The sequence below is a fragment of the Myodes glareolus genome, chromosome 2, assembly GCF_982192425.1.
Source record: "Myodes glareolus chromosome 2, mMyoGla1.1, whole genome shotgun sequence".
Taxonomy (NCBI): domain Eukaryota; kingdom Metazoa; phylum Chordata; class Mammalia; order Rodentia; family Cricetidae; genus Myodes; species Myodes glareolus.
Window position 1 is genome coordinate 105,970,860 of NC_142027.1, and position 18,818 is coordinate 105,989,677.

Genomic DNA, 18,818 nt, shown 5'->3' on the forward strand with positions numbered 1-18,818 from the left:
ATAATGGAATATTAGTCAGCCCCGAAAGGAAGAAAACACCGATAGACTGTAATGAAATATGACTCATCCATGAAAAGAAACAAGATGGATGAACTCTGGAAACACAAAACTTAGTGAAAGAAGCCAGACAGGCACAGGAGACCATGTGTGAGTGATTTCATTGATATGAAGTTTCCAGAAAAGGAAAATCTGCCATTGAAGGCAGGGGCAGAGGTTTCCTATCAATGAAATCGCTCTCAGAGTTCTATCCTTGTGCTGTATTTATAGCGTTCACAGTTGTGATTTTAAACCTCTTATAAAAACAAAGGCCCAGAGCCTGTCACTCGGGCCACAGAAGACGTCACTCGCTAGGAGGTCTGGTCTAGGTGGGAATGGCTAATGAGTGTACTTGGTGGTTTCTGTGGAGGGGATCGTTACCCACAGCCTCTGCCTGCTCAGATAAACTGGGTGGCTAGCACACATCTGTCATCCCAGCAGTCCACAGCCCAAGGCAGGAGGAGTTCAAAGCCAACCTGAAGTACATAGTAAACCTGAGGCCAACCTGGGCTGCATCTGAGACCCTGTCTCAAACTAAACAAACCAACAAACCAACCATAAAACCAAAACAACAGCAAAAGGCCAGTAGTAGGGTTGGAGAGATAGCTCAGTTGATAAAAGTGCTTGTAACTGTAAGGACCTGAGTTTAGTTTCCAGAACCCTTGGTTATGGACCGTTGCAACCTAGCACGGAGGAGGCTGAGACAGCTGGCTTTGCTGGGCAGCCTACCTAGCCTGCTTGATGAGTTCCAGGCCAGGGAGAGACACAGTCTCAAACAAAACAGAAAAAAAAACCAAACAAACAAAAACAAAACAAAACAAAACAAAAAAGCAGTGAACAGCACCTGAGAGCTTAGGTTGTCTTTCGTCCTCCTCATGTGCGCGCGCACACACACACAAACACACACACACACACACACACACACACCCCTCAGCAATGACCCATCTGAGTGTACAAGGTATTTCCAGGATTAATTGTTGATTCGTTCTGACGGGGAGAGATAGAAGAGAATAGCAGTCAGCTCAGAGATGCTGAGGTTGGTTGTCAAGGCAACAGGACAGTGTGATGTGGCTTGGCCTGAGGTTCTAGAACGTCAGGCTCTGCGTGAGATGAGGTAGCCAGTAATCAGTGGAGCACACACTGCCCCCACCTACAGTTCAACCCCGAGATCTGAGTGGGACGTAGGCTCACCAAGCCTGGTGCGTGATAGGTCTGTAGAGAATGGGCATAGACAATGTGTTTCACCGTGCGGGGAAGGCACGGGATGTAGAGATGAGTCAGCCGCTAATGCTGGGGGCTGCACTCATACCACAGGGCTTCTGAGCCAGCCTCCTTTCAGCGTCCAGGAGGCCCAGCCTTCATCCCGAGGGCCTGGGTGGAAGCTTCCCTCACAGCTGCCCTCAGGTTCTCACTCCTCTGGATGAATGGGATGGAGTAGGAGGGTTGGAGCGTCCCGCAATTCAGATGTTTCCTACAAGAATATAATTTGTTCTTGGAACCCCTTTCTGGGCCTGTATATTTTTTCTTTTGTTTATTTGCTTTCTATTTTTGATTTTTGAGACAGTGTCTCTTTCCATACTCCTGGCTGTTCTGGAACTCACTATGTAGAACAGGCCCCCTGGAGTTCTACTTCCATCATTCTCTGTTTGTGAGGTGCTGGGGATCAAACCCAGCTCCTCATGCATGCTAAACAAGCACTTTACCAGTAGAGCTACATTTCCCCCACCCTGCTGTTTTGTTTCTTGGGATTGGGTCTTGCTGTGCAGCTCAGGTTGGCCTGAAACTCGTGGTCTTTCTGTCTCAGCCTCCCCAGTGCTGACGGTGCTGGGAGGACAGGCAAACATGTTCTACCAGGTCTGACTGTTGCTGGGATTTCTCCAGATCTTCACCTTCCAATGTAATATGTGTGCATGTGTGTGCGTGCGTGCGTGCATGTGTGTGTGTGTGTGTGTGTGTGTGTGTGTTTGTGTGTGTGAGAGATAAAGATCCTGAGGCCACCCAGAACTGGGCTCTCAGGAGCATGGGAGAGCTGCCCATTAGACGTTGTGCTGCTGGCTTATCCTAGGACGTAAACCTCTGCCACACTGGATAAACCATCCTTCCTCACGAAGCCTGGTTTGGGGGTGTGTGGTGGTGGAGGTATCATTTCTGCAATACATTATTTATTTCGATGTTGTTTATGTCAACAAACTGGCAAGCAGAACTTTATTTTCCTCATGACATGTTGCTCCTTCAAATTGCGTGGTGGCGTGTTAGGTCCTCTTCTGGTGTGTGACTAAGGGGGAGTGGGAGAGGAATGGGTCTCCTTTGATCCTGGGTAGATCTGGGCTCTGGGTGTTTGGTGAGTCATACTTTTATATTATCTTGAACATTTCCATAATAAAAACTAAGCCAAGAGAAGCAATGAGAGCCTGCGGAGCCGGAGCGGGTGCAGGGCCAGCCCAGGGTCTGAATTTTGGTCCTACCGTCCTCATCTGGGGTCTGCTCTGGGCTCCATTGTGTTCCAGGAGTTCTGCAGGGCACACCACTGCTTTCCTGAAGCCAGGGAAGCCCACGTCTGTCCTGGATCCCACTCCCTGGTTGCCTGTCCTTTTCCCAGGAATCTCCTGAAACTTCTTGATGGCGGGTGTCTCTCCCATTCCCCTCGGTGGTGTCGATTTTATATATGCGCATACTTAATGTACTATCGTTAGAGTGGAGTGTCTGGAGGGAGGGGAGGGGCCTCACCCACCTGCTGTCTTCTTGCGGGAAATTCTGTAAGAGATATTTTTAAACAGCTTTGTAGAACTGCGGTGAGTGTTCTTTGTGGTTTCCTGGCTGGGTGTTCAGGATCCACTGATCGGAGGCGCTGAGATTCAGCCAGTTAGGGTAATGAAGTGCCAGGGTGGGTGATGGGCCCCGTCTCCTGGCCATGCCGATAGGTGGAGATGTGGAACCTTTGTTTAGAGAGGCAGGTAGCCCGTTGCACCCACCTCTGGGAGGAGGGGGCCTCAGCTGTCACATGTCAGAAAGATGAGGTTGGGAGTTCTAGACGGTGCTGGCGGGGCTTGGCTGAGCCCTGGCATCCCTGGTGCAGCCATGCCTGCTCAGGTCTGTTTGACAAGGTCTCCTATGCTCCAATTCCCACAAAGGTCAGCTGGAATTTTCCATGTTAGGGCCCTGTTTTTGTTTTAGACCGGATCTCATGTATATTGCAAGCTGGCTCTGAATTTGCTATGTAGTGGAGTCTGCCCTTAAATTCCCGATTCTCCTTCCTCTACCTTCTGAGTACTGGGATTTCAGGTGCACTGCTTTACGTGGTGCTGGGGATGGAACCCAGGGCCTTCTGAAAGCAAGCATTCTATCTGAGTCACACCCCTAATCCTGCTCTTACAGGAACAGCCTAGGTTGTTACAAACCCCTCATAGCCAGCAGGAAGCTAAGGTACCTTGAGTTATCACAGTCAGCTTTTCTGTCTTTCTTTCTTTCCTTCTTTCTTTCTTTCTTTCTTTCTTTCTTTCTTTCTTTCTTTCTTCCTTCCTTCCTTCCTTCCTTCCTTCCTTCCTTCCTTCCTTCCTTCCTTCCTTCTTTCCCTCCTTCCTTCCTTCCTTCCTTTCTCTCTTTCTTTTAAAGTTATGGTGGGAGATTTAGAATCACAAGAAGGGACCCAGCCTTGGCTTTGCCTGGCACTACAGCCATCTTCCAGGATCCTACACACTGTGTATCTAAAGATGGGCATCTTGGAGCTGTGGTCTCAGCCTTTGACTGGGTGGGTTCTGTCTGGGACTATTAATTCGAAGGCATTGGTGAGAAGGCAACCAGTCCATCAATCTACCAACCTAGTTCCATACCCACCAGTGATGCACTGGGGGAATCCATGGGCCTCCAGTCTGGTAGAAGACTCTTGTCATATTGATGACACAGGAAGGGCTCTGGACTGGCAATGTTTCAAGAGCTGAAAGAAGACATGAGGGTTGTGGGGAAGAGGGTGAGAAGTAAACCCAGCTATTTCAGGGGCTGAGGCTGATTATGGGTTCAAGACCAGCATGGGCAACGTAGTGAGACCCTGTTTCAAAACAAAAGCAAACATAGGGCTAGAGGCATGGTTCAGTGGTGGATTGTAGCATGTCTAATAAAAACCCAGAGATAGATATTGGGGTTCAACCTGAAGGTCAGAAAAGCAAAATAACAAGCCATTGGTTTTTACCTCTACTTCAGTCTGAAATGGAGGCCCTGCCTCCAGGAATCTCAGAATGAAACTATGTCTGAGAGCTGTCTCTTCCCATTTTATATTCCTCCCTAGGACTGGGGTTAAAGGTGTGTAATACCACCTCCCGGGTCTCTGGCAAACTAGTGAAGCTACTGGGAGTAAAGGTGTGTGTCACCATTGCCTGGTCTGTAAGGCTGACCAGTGGGGCTGTTTTACTCTCTGATCTTCAGGCAAGTTTTATCTATTAAAATACAAATGACATATCACTACAGTTGATTACCTGCTTAGAGTCCCCCAATGAGAGGCTGGAGTATGACTCAGTGGTAAGGCTCCTGCCTAGAATCCCCCAGTGAGGGGCTGGAGAGTGGCTCAGTAGTAGAGCCCCTGCCTAGAATCCCCCAGTGAGAGGCTGGAGCATGGCTCAGTAGTAGAGCCCCTGCCTAGAATCCCCCAGTGAGAGGCTGGAGCATGGCTCAGTAGTAGAGAGCTAACTTAGCATGTGTCAAGCCCTGGGTTCCATTGCTAGCACTGTAAAAATGATCAAACAACAACAACAAACAACATAGGAACTCTTCAGTTCTAGAAATTTCCATTTAATATTTCCAGACTGCAGTTGATAGAGGACAGGAGGTGACACCGTGGATTGTGGGATGGTCACGGCCCTCTCTAAGAAAAATGAAGGACCTCCTGCCATCTTGTTCTACTCAGAAGACTCCTGACGAAGCTGGAGATGAATGGTGGGGGGGGGGCATTCAAGGTTCTGGGAGTGCTCTGGGTAGGGCTGTTGAAAGAGCTATCAGGGGTCAGGGAGTGAGGAAGGGGCATGAATGGGTAGAATGGGTTGCCCACCTCTTCTGGGCTCCACTTCTCCCTGCAGAATTGGGGTTCAGGTTGAGCATCCCCCACTACTGAGACCCATCTCTGGAGGTTCAGAGAAGGTGACCACTATTGAGATCAGGGTGAGGCATACATGAAGGAGGACAGATCACAGCCTGAGCAAGAACCAGCTTCCTGGGACTCATGTGCTCCCTGGGGGTAAGGGCAGAGGGGGCAACTCTCTAGCATGTTTTCCCCTAAGCCAGGGCTGATTCTCTGAGGCAGCCTCAGGGCTGTGGAGGCCAGGACTCTTGAGGATAGGAGTCACAGGGTTGTGCTCCTCACAGGGTCTGGAGAGGGTTCTTCTTGCCACTGGTGGTTCTGATGTCCCACAGTACAGCTTGTAGGTGCGTTACTCCAATCTCCACCTCCATCTTCTCCCTGTCTTGATATCGTCTTCCCTGGATTTTACAAATATATTTCCATCAGAGTTGGGGGGTCTGTTTAGATCATCTATGATCTTGTTGAATCTCATCCTTAGACACGATTTTTTTTTTAATGTGGAGAAATGGATTTCTCGGTGAGGTTTGAGATGGACATGGATTTAGAGAGGGAACACTATTTGTTTTCTGTCATTAGGCCACTGCAGTATAAGTAATGATAGAACACAGACCTCCAGATGGCAAGTGAGGACACATGACGCTCTAGGCATGCTAGGATTCCAGATCAGCAAGCGCTAAGGCCCTGGGGTCGAGCAACCAACCATTAGAGGGAGCAGCGAATGGCCATATGGTGGGGGCAGAGTGAGACAGCACAGATTGGTCCTGTTGACTCCGGGTGGATGACCAAGGTTTAGGATGGGTGGAGTACCCCGTAGGGTGTAAAACACTCAGTGGTGGCCTCAGAATATCAGAAGCACCAGGATCAGGCTCAGAAACAAGCTTTGTCATTACAGGAATGAAGGGAAGAGGGTCTGAGGTGGGCATTGTGACTGGCAGAGTTGCCCATTTGAGAGTAAGGTAATGTGGAGATGCCCAGGGCCTGACAGGAGACGGACCATTGTCTGGAGGGTTCGGACCATTGTCTGGAGGGTTCGTAGAGAGAGGGGCTAACCACAGTGGTTATAGGTCCTGAAGTGATGGCTTTCACCACCAGGGGCGGTAGGAGAAGAGACATCAATGGCACCTGAGGGAACGGGTCCTCCAGGGCTGATGATGAACCGGAGGAACTTGTGGAGTGAGGTGTGAGTCTCTTGCTTCATCCTGAAGACCCTGGGGACCCTGACTCCATGAGCAGGACTCTCAGGCGAGGCTTTGCTCTGACAGTTGCTCTTTGGCGTGGTCTTGTCTTCTTTTCTTGGAGATAGTGGGTAAAGGGCCTTGGACATGCTAAGCCAGTGCTCTAGTGTAGAGCTATGACCCCAGCCCCTCACTGGAGGATTCTAAGCAAGTGCTCTACCACTGAGTCATACTCCAGCCCCTCACTGGGGAATTCTAGGCAGGTATTGTTCTACCATTGAACTTACATCCCCAGTTCCCTTCTGACTTTTTGAGACAAGGATCTCAGTTTCGGTCTAGGCTGGCCTTGAATTTTCTGATCCTCCTGTGTCAGCCTCCTGAGTGGCTGGGATGATGGTCTCAGTCACCACATTCAGGTGACAGCCAATTTCTCCCCTTCCCTTTCTTCTCTTACAGGAGGAAAACAGGCAGATCCTGGCTCGGCAGAAGTCAAACTCACAGTCTGATTCCCATGATGAGGAGGTCTCCCCAGTACCCCCGAACCCTGTGGTAAAGGCGCGCCGCCGACGGGGTGGTGTGAGTGCTGAGGTTTACACCGAGGAGGATGCTGTCTCCTATGTGAGGAAGGTAAAGAACCCCATTGTATTTCCACACACGCCAGGGATGTCCCTGTGAGCCCTGATGGTCTAGATTGCCTGTCTGCGTAGAGCATGGGGCCCCACGGGATGGGAGATTTGATGATGTGTAGGATTACTGTCACCATTGCCACTATGAACTAAGTAGTGTTTGGCGTGGCTTTTCTGGCGGGGGTGGGTGTCTCAGCAGCTCCCTATGGTTTTAAGACTTGAATGATCTTGGGGAGAAGAGGGATGGGTTCTCCAGAACAAGACAGGTTGTAGTTCTGTCCTGCTGCGTGCCTTTTAGTCTCCATTAAGGGCACTAAGTTATGAGGCCTGGATTCCACCCTCACACCTTACCAGCCTAAACATCTCACACAGGCCTGGCCTGCAAATCCCACCGCAAGGGAGCTTCAGGGGTTCCACGAGGGATTTTGGGAGACACAGCCCAGCGTATTGTACCGGTTTAGTCATTTTCAGCTGCCTAGCTGGGTAGTGCTGATTGCTCACAGCGCTGTGCAGCTGTCACCCTCGTCAGCATACATGCTTCTCATCTTGAGAAACAGAAACACCGCAGCCTCTACATACCCACCCCATGCTGCCTTTGTCCCAGGATTTAATACTGTATGGTGGAGGATAAAAGCTAACATTGGCATTATGGTAAAATCCATCCGGAAGCTGCTGGGTATGGTGATGCATGCCTGCGATGTAGGCCAGCCTGGGCTACACAGAAGATCAGAACAAAAGAAAGTCCTCTGAGCACTTCCGCTCTGTGGTCTTCTTCCCCACTCGCAGAGCTACAGTTTGACTGAGTGCAAAGCTTCAGATTGTTCCATAGTCCAGGGCCACAGGCAGAGAGTGCCACGCGGTGCCCAGTTCCAGGGCCGTCAAAAGCAGAGAACAGTGAGACGTCACAGATCAGAGGAGACCAAGGGGAGAGGGTACTGAATGTTACCTGACAAGGTCCTGGAACAGGAGAAGGTCATCTAAGAAAGCTAGAGATCAGATTAAAACATGGATGCAACTTATCCATCATGGATCCAGTAGGGCTTCCACAGCTCAATGGGTGAGGGTCATGGAGCAGTATAGAGTGTTTGCCCAGAACTCTAGAGTGAGGGACTAGGGGCGTGGTAGTTTAGTGGTAGAGAATCTGCCTAGATGCTCTACCACTATGCCACACTGTAGCCCCTCACTGGGGAGTTCTAGACAGGTGCTCTACCACTGAGCCACATCCCAGCCCCTCACTGGGGGATTCTAGGCAGGTGCTCTACCACTGAGCCACACCCCAGCCCCTCACTGGGGGATTCTAGGCAGGTGCTCTACCACTGAGCCACATCCCAGCCCCTCACTGGGGGATTCTAGGCAAGCACTATATTACTACACTTCCAGCTTTCTAATATTTAAACAACTGCTTATCATCTTTCTACAAATTCAGTGAGATTAAAACAACAACAACAACAAAAGGTCCTGCGTGTCTTCTGGCACCTTTTAGGTTGGCTGTGAAGTTCTAAAGAGCCACATGCCCCAAACAGTTCCAAACTCTAAAGATTAGACTTTGCCCAAGCCTCTTACTGGGCCGCTCTAGTTTTCTTGCTTTTTATTTATTTAAAATTTTTCTAAAGGTTACTAGCAAGATGGCTCATCCAGGTAAACGTGCTTGCTACTGAACCTAATGACTTGAATTGGATACTTAGAATCCACATGGTGGAAAGAGAGAACTGCCTTCTGGCAGGTTGATATTTGACCGCGGTATGAACACTATGGCACATGAACCCTGCCGCAATATGTAAATAAATGTAATTAAATTCATTTAAAGTGAAACACATGTGACACTCCCTGCTGTTCTTTTAGCATGGCCTGATACTAGTCTCACGAGCATGGCAGGATAGGGGCTCCAGGATGGATTATTCCTTAGTTTCTAGCAGAAGTTTGGGATGCTAGCTCCGTCCTCGGGCTTAAAGGTCTGTTCCTTGGCTTCTCCCCAGGTCATTCCCAAGGACTATAAGACCATGACTGCCCTGGCTAAGGCCATTTCCAAGAATGTGCTCTTCTCACACCTGGATGACAACGAGCGGAGGTAGGCGTCCCTGGGTTTACACACTCGCCCTCTGGCTGAGTCCGGCTGGGAGCCATGGGGATGGTGGCTTTGGGAGAGGCAGGTTATTGATTGCTTCCCGTGAGCTCCCGAGGAAGGAGCAGTTTCTACAGTACATAGGTGTGTGCTCATCTGGACCAGAACAGGGGTCATGGCCCTGGTCCTGGGTCAGAGTTCACAGCGTCCACACGCTCCAGCTTGTCGTAAGATACAGTAATACCGCCTTTTGCTCTGATCACGTGGCTGAATGTTCCAGCATCTTCCATATGCCGGTGTAGGCCTTGTCTTCTCTGAAACAATCAGAGCAGCAGAGTAGGAGGGAAGTTGTTATTTCATCGCGAGAAACCTGAGGGCTAGGAAGGGGTCCAGGGCTGTGTTTGGGAAGTTCACTGTATAAACGATTAGAAAAACCAGAAAGTTTTATCTGGGTGTGGTGGTGTATGCCTGTAATCGCAACACTCAGGAGGCTGAGGCAGGAGGATTGCTGTGAGTTCAAGGCCATCCAGATCGACATGAGCAAGAGCCTGTCTCAAAAAGCAAGAGCAGGAGGTAGGGAGACGGTTTGATGGATAAAGTACTTGCTGTGTAAGTGTGAGGCTTCACATAAACAAGGCATGGTACCCACCTGTAATCCTGACACTCGGAAGGTAGAGGCAGGAGGATCAGAAGTTCAAGGCATGTTTTCAGCTGCGCAGCTAGCCTGAAGCCAGTCAAGATGACATGAAACCCATCTCAAAAATACGTGGCTTTTTTTCTGTCTACATCAACCATCGTAGGCAGCCAGTGTGACTCCTCTTTGTTAGCATTTGAATGTGAAATGTATCCTATGAACTTAGGTGTCCCAACTTTTGTTTGCATTTTTATTCAGTGTTCACATTTATCTGTCTGTCCATCCATCTGTCCGTCCGTCCATCTATCTATCCATCCATGTATCTATCTATCTATGTATCTATCATCTATCTATCTATCTATCTATCTATCTATCTATCTATCTATCTCTCTATCTATGTATCTATCATGTATGTATGTATATGTGTATGTATGTATGTATGTATGTATGTGTGTGTATGTATGTATGTATGTATGTATCTATATATCTATCTATCTGTGTGTGGAGGAGGGTGTGCACATATGTAAGAGTACAGCTTTCAGGAATTGTTTCTCTCTTTCCACTGTGAGTCCTGGGAATTGAACTCAGGTCACCAGGCTTGACAGCAAGCCCCTTTACTGCTGAACCATCTTGCCAGCTCACATGTTTGAACTCTTGATCTTCAGCTGGAGTTGGTATTGTAGGGGTTTGAAGAAGCTACGAGACCTGGGGCATGATTGTCAGAGGTGGGTCTCTGGGGAGGGGGTATAGCTTTCCCTTACTTTTGGCTCATATTCTCTGATTTCTGATTCACCAACATGTGAACATGTTAACCACCAGCTCCCACCTCCGTGCAGAGTCACCCAGGTCATCCCGTCTCCCCTGCCACAGGGAGCTGACTTCCTTTGACTGTGAGCCGAAATGAAAGACTTCTCTCTTAAGTTGCTTCTGTCAGGGATTTGATAGTGCTGACTAGAAAAGTAGCCAGTATGGTCCTCCCTGGTTTGGCAGGGAATAAGGCCCCCCCAAAGGCACACATGAGTCAAACCCTGGGACTTGAGTATGTTCCTTCGTATGGCACAGAAGGACGTCAGATGCAATTAACTTAATGTTGAGAGAATTCATTTCCAGGGAAATTATGAATGTCATCTACCTGCTCCTGTTAAGTCTAGCGACAAAGTTCAAGTTCACCAAAGCTCCCCTGGGCATTCAGTGAGCTCACTGGACTTACAGAGCATGGGTGGAGGAGACCCTCAGTTAACCTTCCCCAGGCTATGTATCCTAGCACCCCTGTCCCCGTAAGGCCACATGCAATGAGGGCAAACCGCAAACAGAGGAATGGCTGGAATCTCAGATGAGGGTCAAGTGACCCGCACCACCCCCTCTTTTTCAAAGGGGAACATTATCAGTTCACAGGCAAAGTCATGCTTGACACTTCCATGCAGGCACAGACAATGTGATAGAAATGATGGGTGTTGGGCTCCGAGGACTACTTTCTCACACTTGAGGATACGGGTGGGCATGATCTCGGATTTTCTAGGGGACTCTAAGTGGCATATGTGCCCTTGCGAGGATGGGGTGAGGGAAGATTGGGACACATGCGGAGGCTCCCTGTCACAGAACTGGAGATGGAGTGTTGTGGTGCCCAGAAAGGGATGCCTAGCATCACGGGACCCTAAGAAGCAGGAAGGGCCTCTCCTAGAGCTTCAGAGGGGGGCAGTCTGGACACCTTAATTCCACCTCTTGATTCTGAGTTTTTGGAAGTGTTGAGAAAAGCAATTCTCAATTCAGATGCCAGTTCATGGTTATTGGCCATGGTGGTCACAAAATTCCCCTGTCTAGCTGGTAGCAGTGTTTGCCTGGAGAAATGGCTCTGGTCACCAGGGGTAAGCAGTTGACTGAATATTCTACCCTTCCCCTCCCACCCGCCGTATGTGTGAGCAAGTCCTTATGTGCACAAGAGGTTAGCCTTGGGGGTCATTCCTTACCATCCATCCATCCATCCATCCATCCATCCATCCATCTATTGTGTGCTTCGAAACTCAGCCTCTTCTGAACCTGGAACTTAATGATTCAAGTAGGCTGTCCAGCCAGTGAGTCTTAGGGATCCACCTGTGTCCGTCTCCACAGCGCCGGGATTACAAGCATGTGCTGTGATTATTGGCTCCTTACTTCAGTGCTAGGGATTGAACTCAGACTTCGTGGGGGCAAGCCCTTTACTGACTGAGCAATCTCCTCAGCTCTGTCCCTGTTCTAACTTGAGCTTTTGTGTCCTTTTCCACTGCCATTTGAAACTTGACTTTGAATGAGTGTGGCATTCACACAGTTCAAACCTCAGCAGGTGCAGAGAGAAGGGTTCAAAGTGAAAGGTGACTTTCTCCAAACTACCCTAGGGCCATTGCTTGACTCTGGGTAGATCTTCATGGGCACCCCTGTGGCCCCCTTCTGCTCCTTAGATAGGAACTCACCTGTCCCATGGTGGATTGCAACACAGACAGGCCGCCTCTTCTGTCCCCCGTTTTCTGGGTATGTACAGGGATATGTTCTTGTGTGTGTGCAAGTGTATGTGTGCACATACCTATGTGGGTATGTGCATGTAGAGGTCAGAGGTCAGTCTAGGCTGTCATCCTCAAGCACTGTATACCTTGATTTTCTAAGACAGGGTCTCTCATTGGCCTAGAACTCACCCAGTTGTCTAGGCTGGACAGTCAGTGAGCCTCCGGGGGTGGGCAGTGAACCTCAGAGTCCATTCTCTTTGCCTCCTAAGGACTGGGTTTACAAGTGTGTAATTTAATTTAAATTTGTAATATTTTTAAAGAATTCCATACATGAGTAAACTATATTTACATCATTTACACCCCTCCTTCTTCCCCCTCCAACTCCCTCTTCCCAACTCCCCCTGGCATTCTTTCTATATTTATTTCACACATGCACACATGTACACGCACACACGCACACACGTACACACACACACACACACACGCACACGCACACGCACACCCTATGGAGTCCGTTCAGTGTTACTCATATGTACATGTGTAGCATGAGGGGCCAGCTTGTTGGGGTATCTGTCCCGCCCAGTACCCCACAACCAGCAAGTCCCAAAGAAAAATCAATCACACAGAGATCTCTATAAGTAATAAAACTGATTGGCCCATTAGGTCAGGCTACTTATTAGCTCTTATAACTTATGTTACCCCATTATCCTTATCTACATTAGCCACATGGCTCCATACCTTTCTCAGCTGGGCAAGTTACATGCTGTCTCTTCGGTGGTCTGCGCAGGAGTGGCTGAGGGAGCTTCTGCTTCCAGAATACTCCCAGTCTCTTTGCTCCACCCCTCTTCCTGTCTGGTTTTCCCACCTATACTTCCTGCCTGGCCAATCAACGTTTTATTAAAATACATGATTGACAGAATACAGACAATTCTCCCGCACCATACATGTGTTTAAGGCTGTCCACTTGGGACTGGATGGCCTTTCAGTGACTCCTCCCCAGGGAAGACTGATTCCCTCCTCTCAGCAACCATCTACTATGGTTCTTCATCTAGGAGTGGGACCTTGGGAACTTAAAATTATCCCGGTTGGAATCAAGGGATTTTGTTTGTTTGCTTATTTGTTTTTTGAGACAGGGTTTCCTCTGTAGCTTTGGAGCCTGTCCTGGAACTAGCTCTTGTAGACCAGGCTGGCCTTGAACTCACAGAGATCTGCCTGCCTCTATCTCTTGAGTGCTAGGATTAAAGAAATCCAGTTATTTTTTAAGGGTTCCAGGGTTTGAACTCAGGTCCTTGTGCTTCTACATCAAGCACTTTATCCACTGGACAATCTCCCCTGCCCCTTTCTGCCTTGTTGAGACAAGGTCTCTTTATGCAGCTCAGATGAGCCTTGAACTTGTTATCCTCCTGCCTCGGCTTCCTGACAATTCCTCGGCTGGAATTGTAGGTAGGGATACTACACCTGGCCTAATTCACTTTTTTGTGGACATGGTATAGGTATATAGTTGATTTCAGCTGGCCTGGCCTTTCCAGCCCTGCTCCATGATATATATACAATTGTAGGCAGCAAGTTCCTGCTCTGTCTGGTCATTTATAGCAGAGGCGGGTCACTAATAACACTCTAGAATTGTGCGATCTCCAGCCAAGTGGCCAAGAAGTGGAGGAAGCAGATGGCTGGCTTAATGATACCTCTTTGCAGAGCTGGCCGTGGAAGAAACGGGTCACATGGAATGTGTGTCTGCTCTGGGTCTGTTGTTTTCCACAGAGGAAAACTCACTTTTCATATATACACAGTAGACTCTGGTTCCTGGCCATGGGGCTGGATCCAGAAAGTGGTCCTAAGGGAGGCTTCCACTCCCGAATCTCTCACATGATGCTGCTCTGTGAAGCTCCCAGAACTGCCTTCCCCTGTCTTCTTGAAACCAGGCTTAGCGGCTCTGTCTGGCTCACTGTGGTTTGGCAAGGGCAGAGTTCCAAGTCTGTAGGCGTTGAGCCCTGGTCTCGGCAATCACCCTCCCATTCTCCCCACGTGAGTGGAATAAAGTGAACAATGCCTTGCAGGGTAAGTGTGCCTCCTTTCCTGATGGCCTCTCTCTCCAGATCCAGGGTCAAGACAAGCTCATTGTCATGGGCTGAGCGATTTTGTTCTTGTCAGTTTATCCTGGAGTTCTTCTAAGCTGTATCAGAGACACTCAAGTTTGAAAAGGGGAAAGGTGATACCCAATTAAATCCTTTTATTTAGAAGAGGGTTATATTCTACTGCATGGACTTTGGAAAAAAAAAAGAAAAAAATAGGAGAGGGTTATAGGACTGGGGAGATGGCTCGGCGGGTAAAGGGCTTTTGAGTTCAATCCCTAGATCCCACATAAAAAACGGGGGTATGGTGGCACATGCTTGTAATTCCAGCAGAGGCAAGAGGTGGGCACAGGTGGGTCTTTGGGACTGCTGGTCAGCCTGTTCTACTTGGTTGGCCCCAAGCCAGACAGAAAAACAAGATGGATGGAAGCTGAGGAATAAGAGCTGAAGTCTCTGTGAGTCTCCAGACACATGCATACACCTGTGTACCCATACAGATGCACCTGCACGTGTATGCGTGCATGTGCGTGCGCGCGCGCACACACACACACACACACATGCGCTGATGCTCAGTTGATAAGTTCTAGAACAGTTGTGTTTCTCATCGGCTCCTGTGGAAGGCTGTCTGTGGGCTTTTGCACAGGGTGTGAACTTGCGGCTTCAGTTTTCTTTCTTGTCCTTTGCTGAAGACAACACAACACATCAGAGACAGTCAGTGTTCCAGCGTGTTGTCACCCCGGTGATGACAGATCATATCCTCCTCTCCTTCCCCCAGCAGAATAGGGATAGGACACTGAGAAGCCTGGGTATATACAGCCAAGGGAGCTGTTCCCTACTGCTGGGAGCAACCCCAAAATACTCTATACTCGGGGGTCTCTGTATCCTGGGGTGACTTCCATATGCAGGGAACTGGCTTTGCCCTGCTGGGTGTTAGGGACCTGGGAGAGGCCCCAATAATGGTGCTGGGCTAGAGCTCCCTTGCATTCCTGCACTACACTTAGCTACAACTTCAGATGTGTTAAAATGTCTTTAGAGAGAGTTGTGCACATTGTGACTTTGATGACATTCTCTGGGATTCGTTGTCAAATGAGGGTAATAAGACCTACTATGAGAATTTCTATAAGAGTGTAGCAGCAAAGTATACGTGTGCATTACTGTCACCATCACCACCCTCTGATGGAGGAGGGTCATCTGTCTATGTGTTTCTTTCATTGGTTAATAAAGAAACTGCTTGGCCTGATAGGTCAGAATATAGGTGGGTGGAGTAGACAGAACAGAATGCTGGGAAGAAGGGAAGTAAGGCAGGTGCCATGCAGCCAGCCGCCAGGTCAGACATGCTGAATCTTTTCTGGTAAGCCACGACCTTGTGGTGAGACACAGATTATTAAAAATGGGTTGAATCAATAGGAGAGAGTTAGCCAATAAGATGCTACAGATAACGGGCCAGGCAGTGTTTAAATGAATACAGTTTCCGTGTAATTATTTCAGGGGTAAGTTAGCCGGGATCCGGGCGGGAACGCAGCCCACCACTTTCCTTCTACAACAACCCTCATCCTCAGCAGCATTAACACTATCATCACTACCACCCCCCCAACACTATCATCGTCACGATTGCCATCACTATCATCACCATTGCTGCCATTACCACCATCACCACAAATACCACCACTGACTTTAAATTTTTAAATTTTCTTTTAAATTTTTAATTAAGTGTGGGTATGTGGGTGTGTGCACAGGAAGGTCAGAGGCCTTGGATCCTCTCGAGCTGGAGTCAGAGGCAGTTGTGAGCCCACCCAACGTGGGTGTTGGGAATCAAACTCTTATCCTCTGCAAGAGTCGTATCCACTCTTACAGCTAAGCCATCTCTCCACCACCACCACTGTCATTTGCTACCATTAGACTATCAAACCATTACCATACCATCACACCAAGTACCACCACCATCGCCACCGTCACGTCACTGCTGCAATGCTGCCCTCACTCTTCTCCCAGTCCTTTGGCTGGGTGGCCAGGTGGCAACCATTTGTGGTGGCAACTTCCCCCTAGAGTTTCTCTTTGTTCCTCAGAGGCTGGCTCTGCTGCCAAATGCGCCCGCAGCCAGTCCCCATCGTGACTCAGCACTCGGGAAAGTGCTGGTGCCACCCTGAGACCACTTTGGGAAGTCATTCACTGCCCTATCCTGGACCTCAGTTACCTGGTAGGATGCTGTGGTCTTTGAGACTTCCATACTCAGAAGGAAGGTCTCCAGAGGCCATTATATACAGAAGAGCACTCCAGGGCCCTTGCCCTTTGCCCCAGGCTCAGCATCAAGTGTCCAAGTTGGGGCTTGAGCCAGGATGTCATCTCCCCAATACCAGCCCCTTGCTGACCCCTCTGTGCAGAGTTAAGATGCTCCTGGCAAGTACCCCAGGGTGGCAGCAAATGCATCTTTTTGCTGAGTGTTTTCGTCAGAAGCCAGGCAGGCCCTCACACCTCCCAGTGAAGTGGGACAGTTACTGCTTGGCTGGAGTCCCAGCATCCTCAGAACACAGCTCCCATGGTACTCAGAAGCCCTGGGATGCTCCGGGAAGGAGGTGGAGGCCCTTGGGGCTCCATCCTGTCTCTTCCCAGGTGCTTGATAGGATGCCCCAAGAGGGAGCATGACTGAGCCCTCAGGGCCAGGCAGTGTGGTAATTAGGAAGCATTGCGTGTTTGCAGCATGTGTTGCGCCCCCGGCTGGGGCCTCATTACCTGAGCCAACAGAAGGGTGCCCAGGTGCCTCACCCGGTAGCTCCGGTTTTTGCTGCTCTAATTAAAACTGCGGCCTCTGGCCTGAGTGTGGCTCCCACAGCTGTCTCCTGTTATCTGTGTGGTCTCGCTTCCTCCCACCCGCCTATCGCTGCAGCTTGTTTTTGCACAAATTGGCTCTGGGCCTCAGGTGATGGGAAAAACACGCTGTCTGCCGAGTCATATGCAGCCAAGGAAGCTGGCTCCCGCTGCTGGGAGCTTTCGCGACCCCCTTCCTCCTCTCCAGCCTGGCAAGGGCTTTGAGGCTCTGTGCTTCCCTTTCAGGCAGTGTTGAAAAACAAAATTAGCATTTTTGTAAAAATACGAGGCCTCATTTGAAGAGAAGCTTACTGGCCTGCAGAAACAGATTCAGTTTTCTTCTTCATAAAGCCAGGTTCGCTCTGGGCTGAGGTTAGTGAGTCTTTGGCTGTATCCAGGGACTTGGATGGGAACTTAGAATCTGTAATTGGAAGCTTGCCTTTAATGATACTGGCTCCATATTCTCTTTCTTTCTTTCTTTCTTTCTTTCTTTCTTTCTTTCTTTCTTTCTTTCTTTCTTTCTTTCTTTCTTTCTCTCTCTCTCCTTCCTTCCTTCCTTCCTTCCTTCCTTCCTTCCTTCCTTCTTTTTCTGTTTTAAACCATTGGGTATTGAACCTAGGGTCTGTACATGTTAGGTGAGTACTCTACTGCTGAGCCACACCCCAACTCCTCACTTGGGGATTCTAGGCAGGGGCTCTACCATTGAGCCACACCCCAGCCCCTCACTGGGGGATTCTAGGCAGGGGCTCTACCACTGAGCCACACCTCCAGCCCCTCACTGGAGAATTCTAGGCAGGTGCTCTATCACTGAACCACACCCCAGCCCCTCACTGGGGGATTCTAGGCAGGCACTAGAATAGAATAGACTTCTATGGTGCATCTTTATTTTATTTATTTATTTATTTTTTATTTTAAGGCAAGATCTTGCTAAGTTTCCCAGGTAGGCCTTTACTCTGTAGTCTAGGCAGACCTTAAACTTTCTGTCCTGCTGCCTCAGACTACCAAATAGCTGGGATGCCAGACCTGGACCTCATGGCTCTGTAATGGGTATTCATTATCTTGAAGAGCCTACCAGGGTTTTCCTTGAGGTTGGAATGTTAATAGTGCCATTTAGCACAGAGATGAAGCGGGCTGCCCAGAGCTGCCTACATGACCAGCAACGACCTTTAAGAGAAGGGTAGTTTTCCTCGTGTCTAGAATTTTCTACGAAGTGGACGGTCTCATGGTGGTGGCAGATGGAGTGCTTTGCAACCACAAGGTAGTTTCCTGTCCGTGCAGATTTCGTCTGGAAAGAACCCCAGAACGGCTTTAACTCAGAGTTTGGAAATGACAGTGTGGCGCTCTGGTGCTCTTCCTGGCCATGGCCCTCCATGCTTGCTGTGGCTCTTGCCTGTGGCTTTGTCTGTTTGGCGTTTATGATAGCTAATATCGAGTGCCAACTTGACAGGATCGGGAATCACTAGGGGGCAAACCTCTGGGCATGTCTGTGATGGAGTTTCTAGATTAGGTTAACTGAGGTGGGAAGCCCCACCCTGAATATGGGCGGCATCATCCCCTAGGCTGAGGTCCTAGACTGGATAAAAAGGAGAGAAATGAGCTGAACACCAGCCCCCATCTCTGTTTCCTGACTGTGGATTGTTGTGTGATCATTCTGGGTAATAAACACAACATCTACTCTACCAAGATGGGCAGCCAATGACAAAGCTAACAAATGATTACATCAGAATTCAGCTTTGTGAACCCATGAGTTTATTGGAGTCACTTACAGGGGTGTGGGTGAGGGGATACTGACAGGGCCAGGGACCACTCAAAGGCAAGTCCACCTTAGTATGTGTGACAGCTCTTCAAAGCTACAGCTCCGGA

General features: G+C 49.2%; 1 protein-coding gene across 5 annotated transcripts in view; it reads left to right on the forward strand.

The window, feature by feature from the left end:
* The window catches only part of Prkar1b (protein kinase cAMP-dependent type I regulatory subunit beta), a 120,868-nt gene that overhangs the window by 15,490 nt on the left and 86,560 nt on the right, over window positions 1-18,818 (forward strand). For 4 of the 5 annotated variants that reach the window (XM_085683170.2, XM_048436953.3, XM_048436955.3 and 1 more), the window contains exons 3-4: window positions 6,736-6,906; window positions 8,882-8,973. In XM_085683170.2, coding sequence (XP_085539296.2) covers window positions 6,736-6,906; window positions 8,882-8,973 — 263 coding nt within the window. Of the gene's footprint in view, window positions 1-1,219; window positions 1,236-6,735; window positions 6,907-8,881; window positions 8,974-18,818 lie in introns of those variants that run through there. The other variant, XM_048436957.3, reaches the window with a different exon arrangement.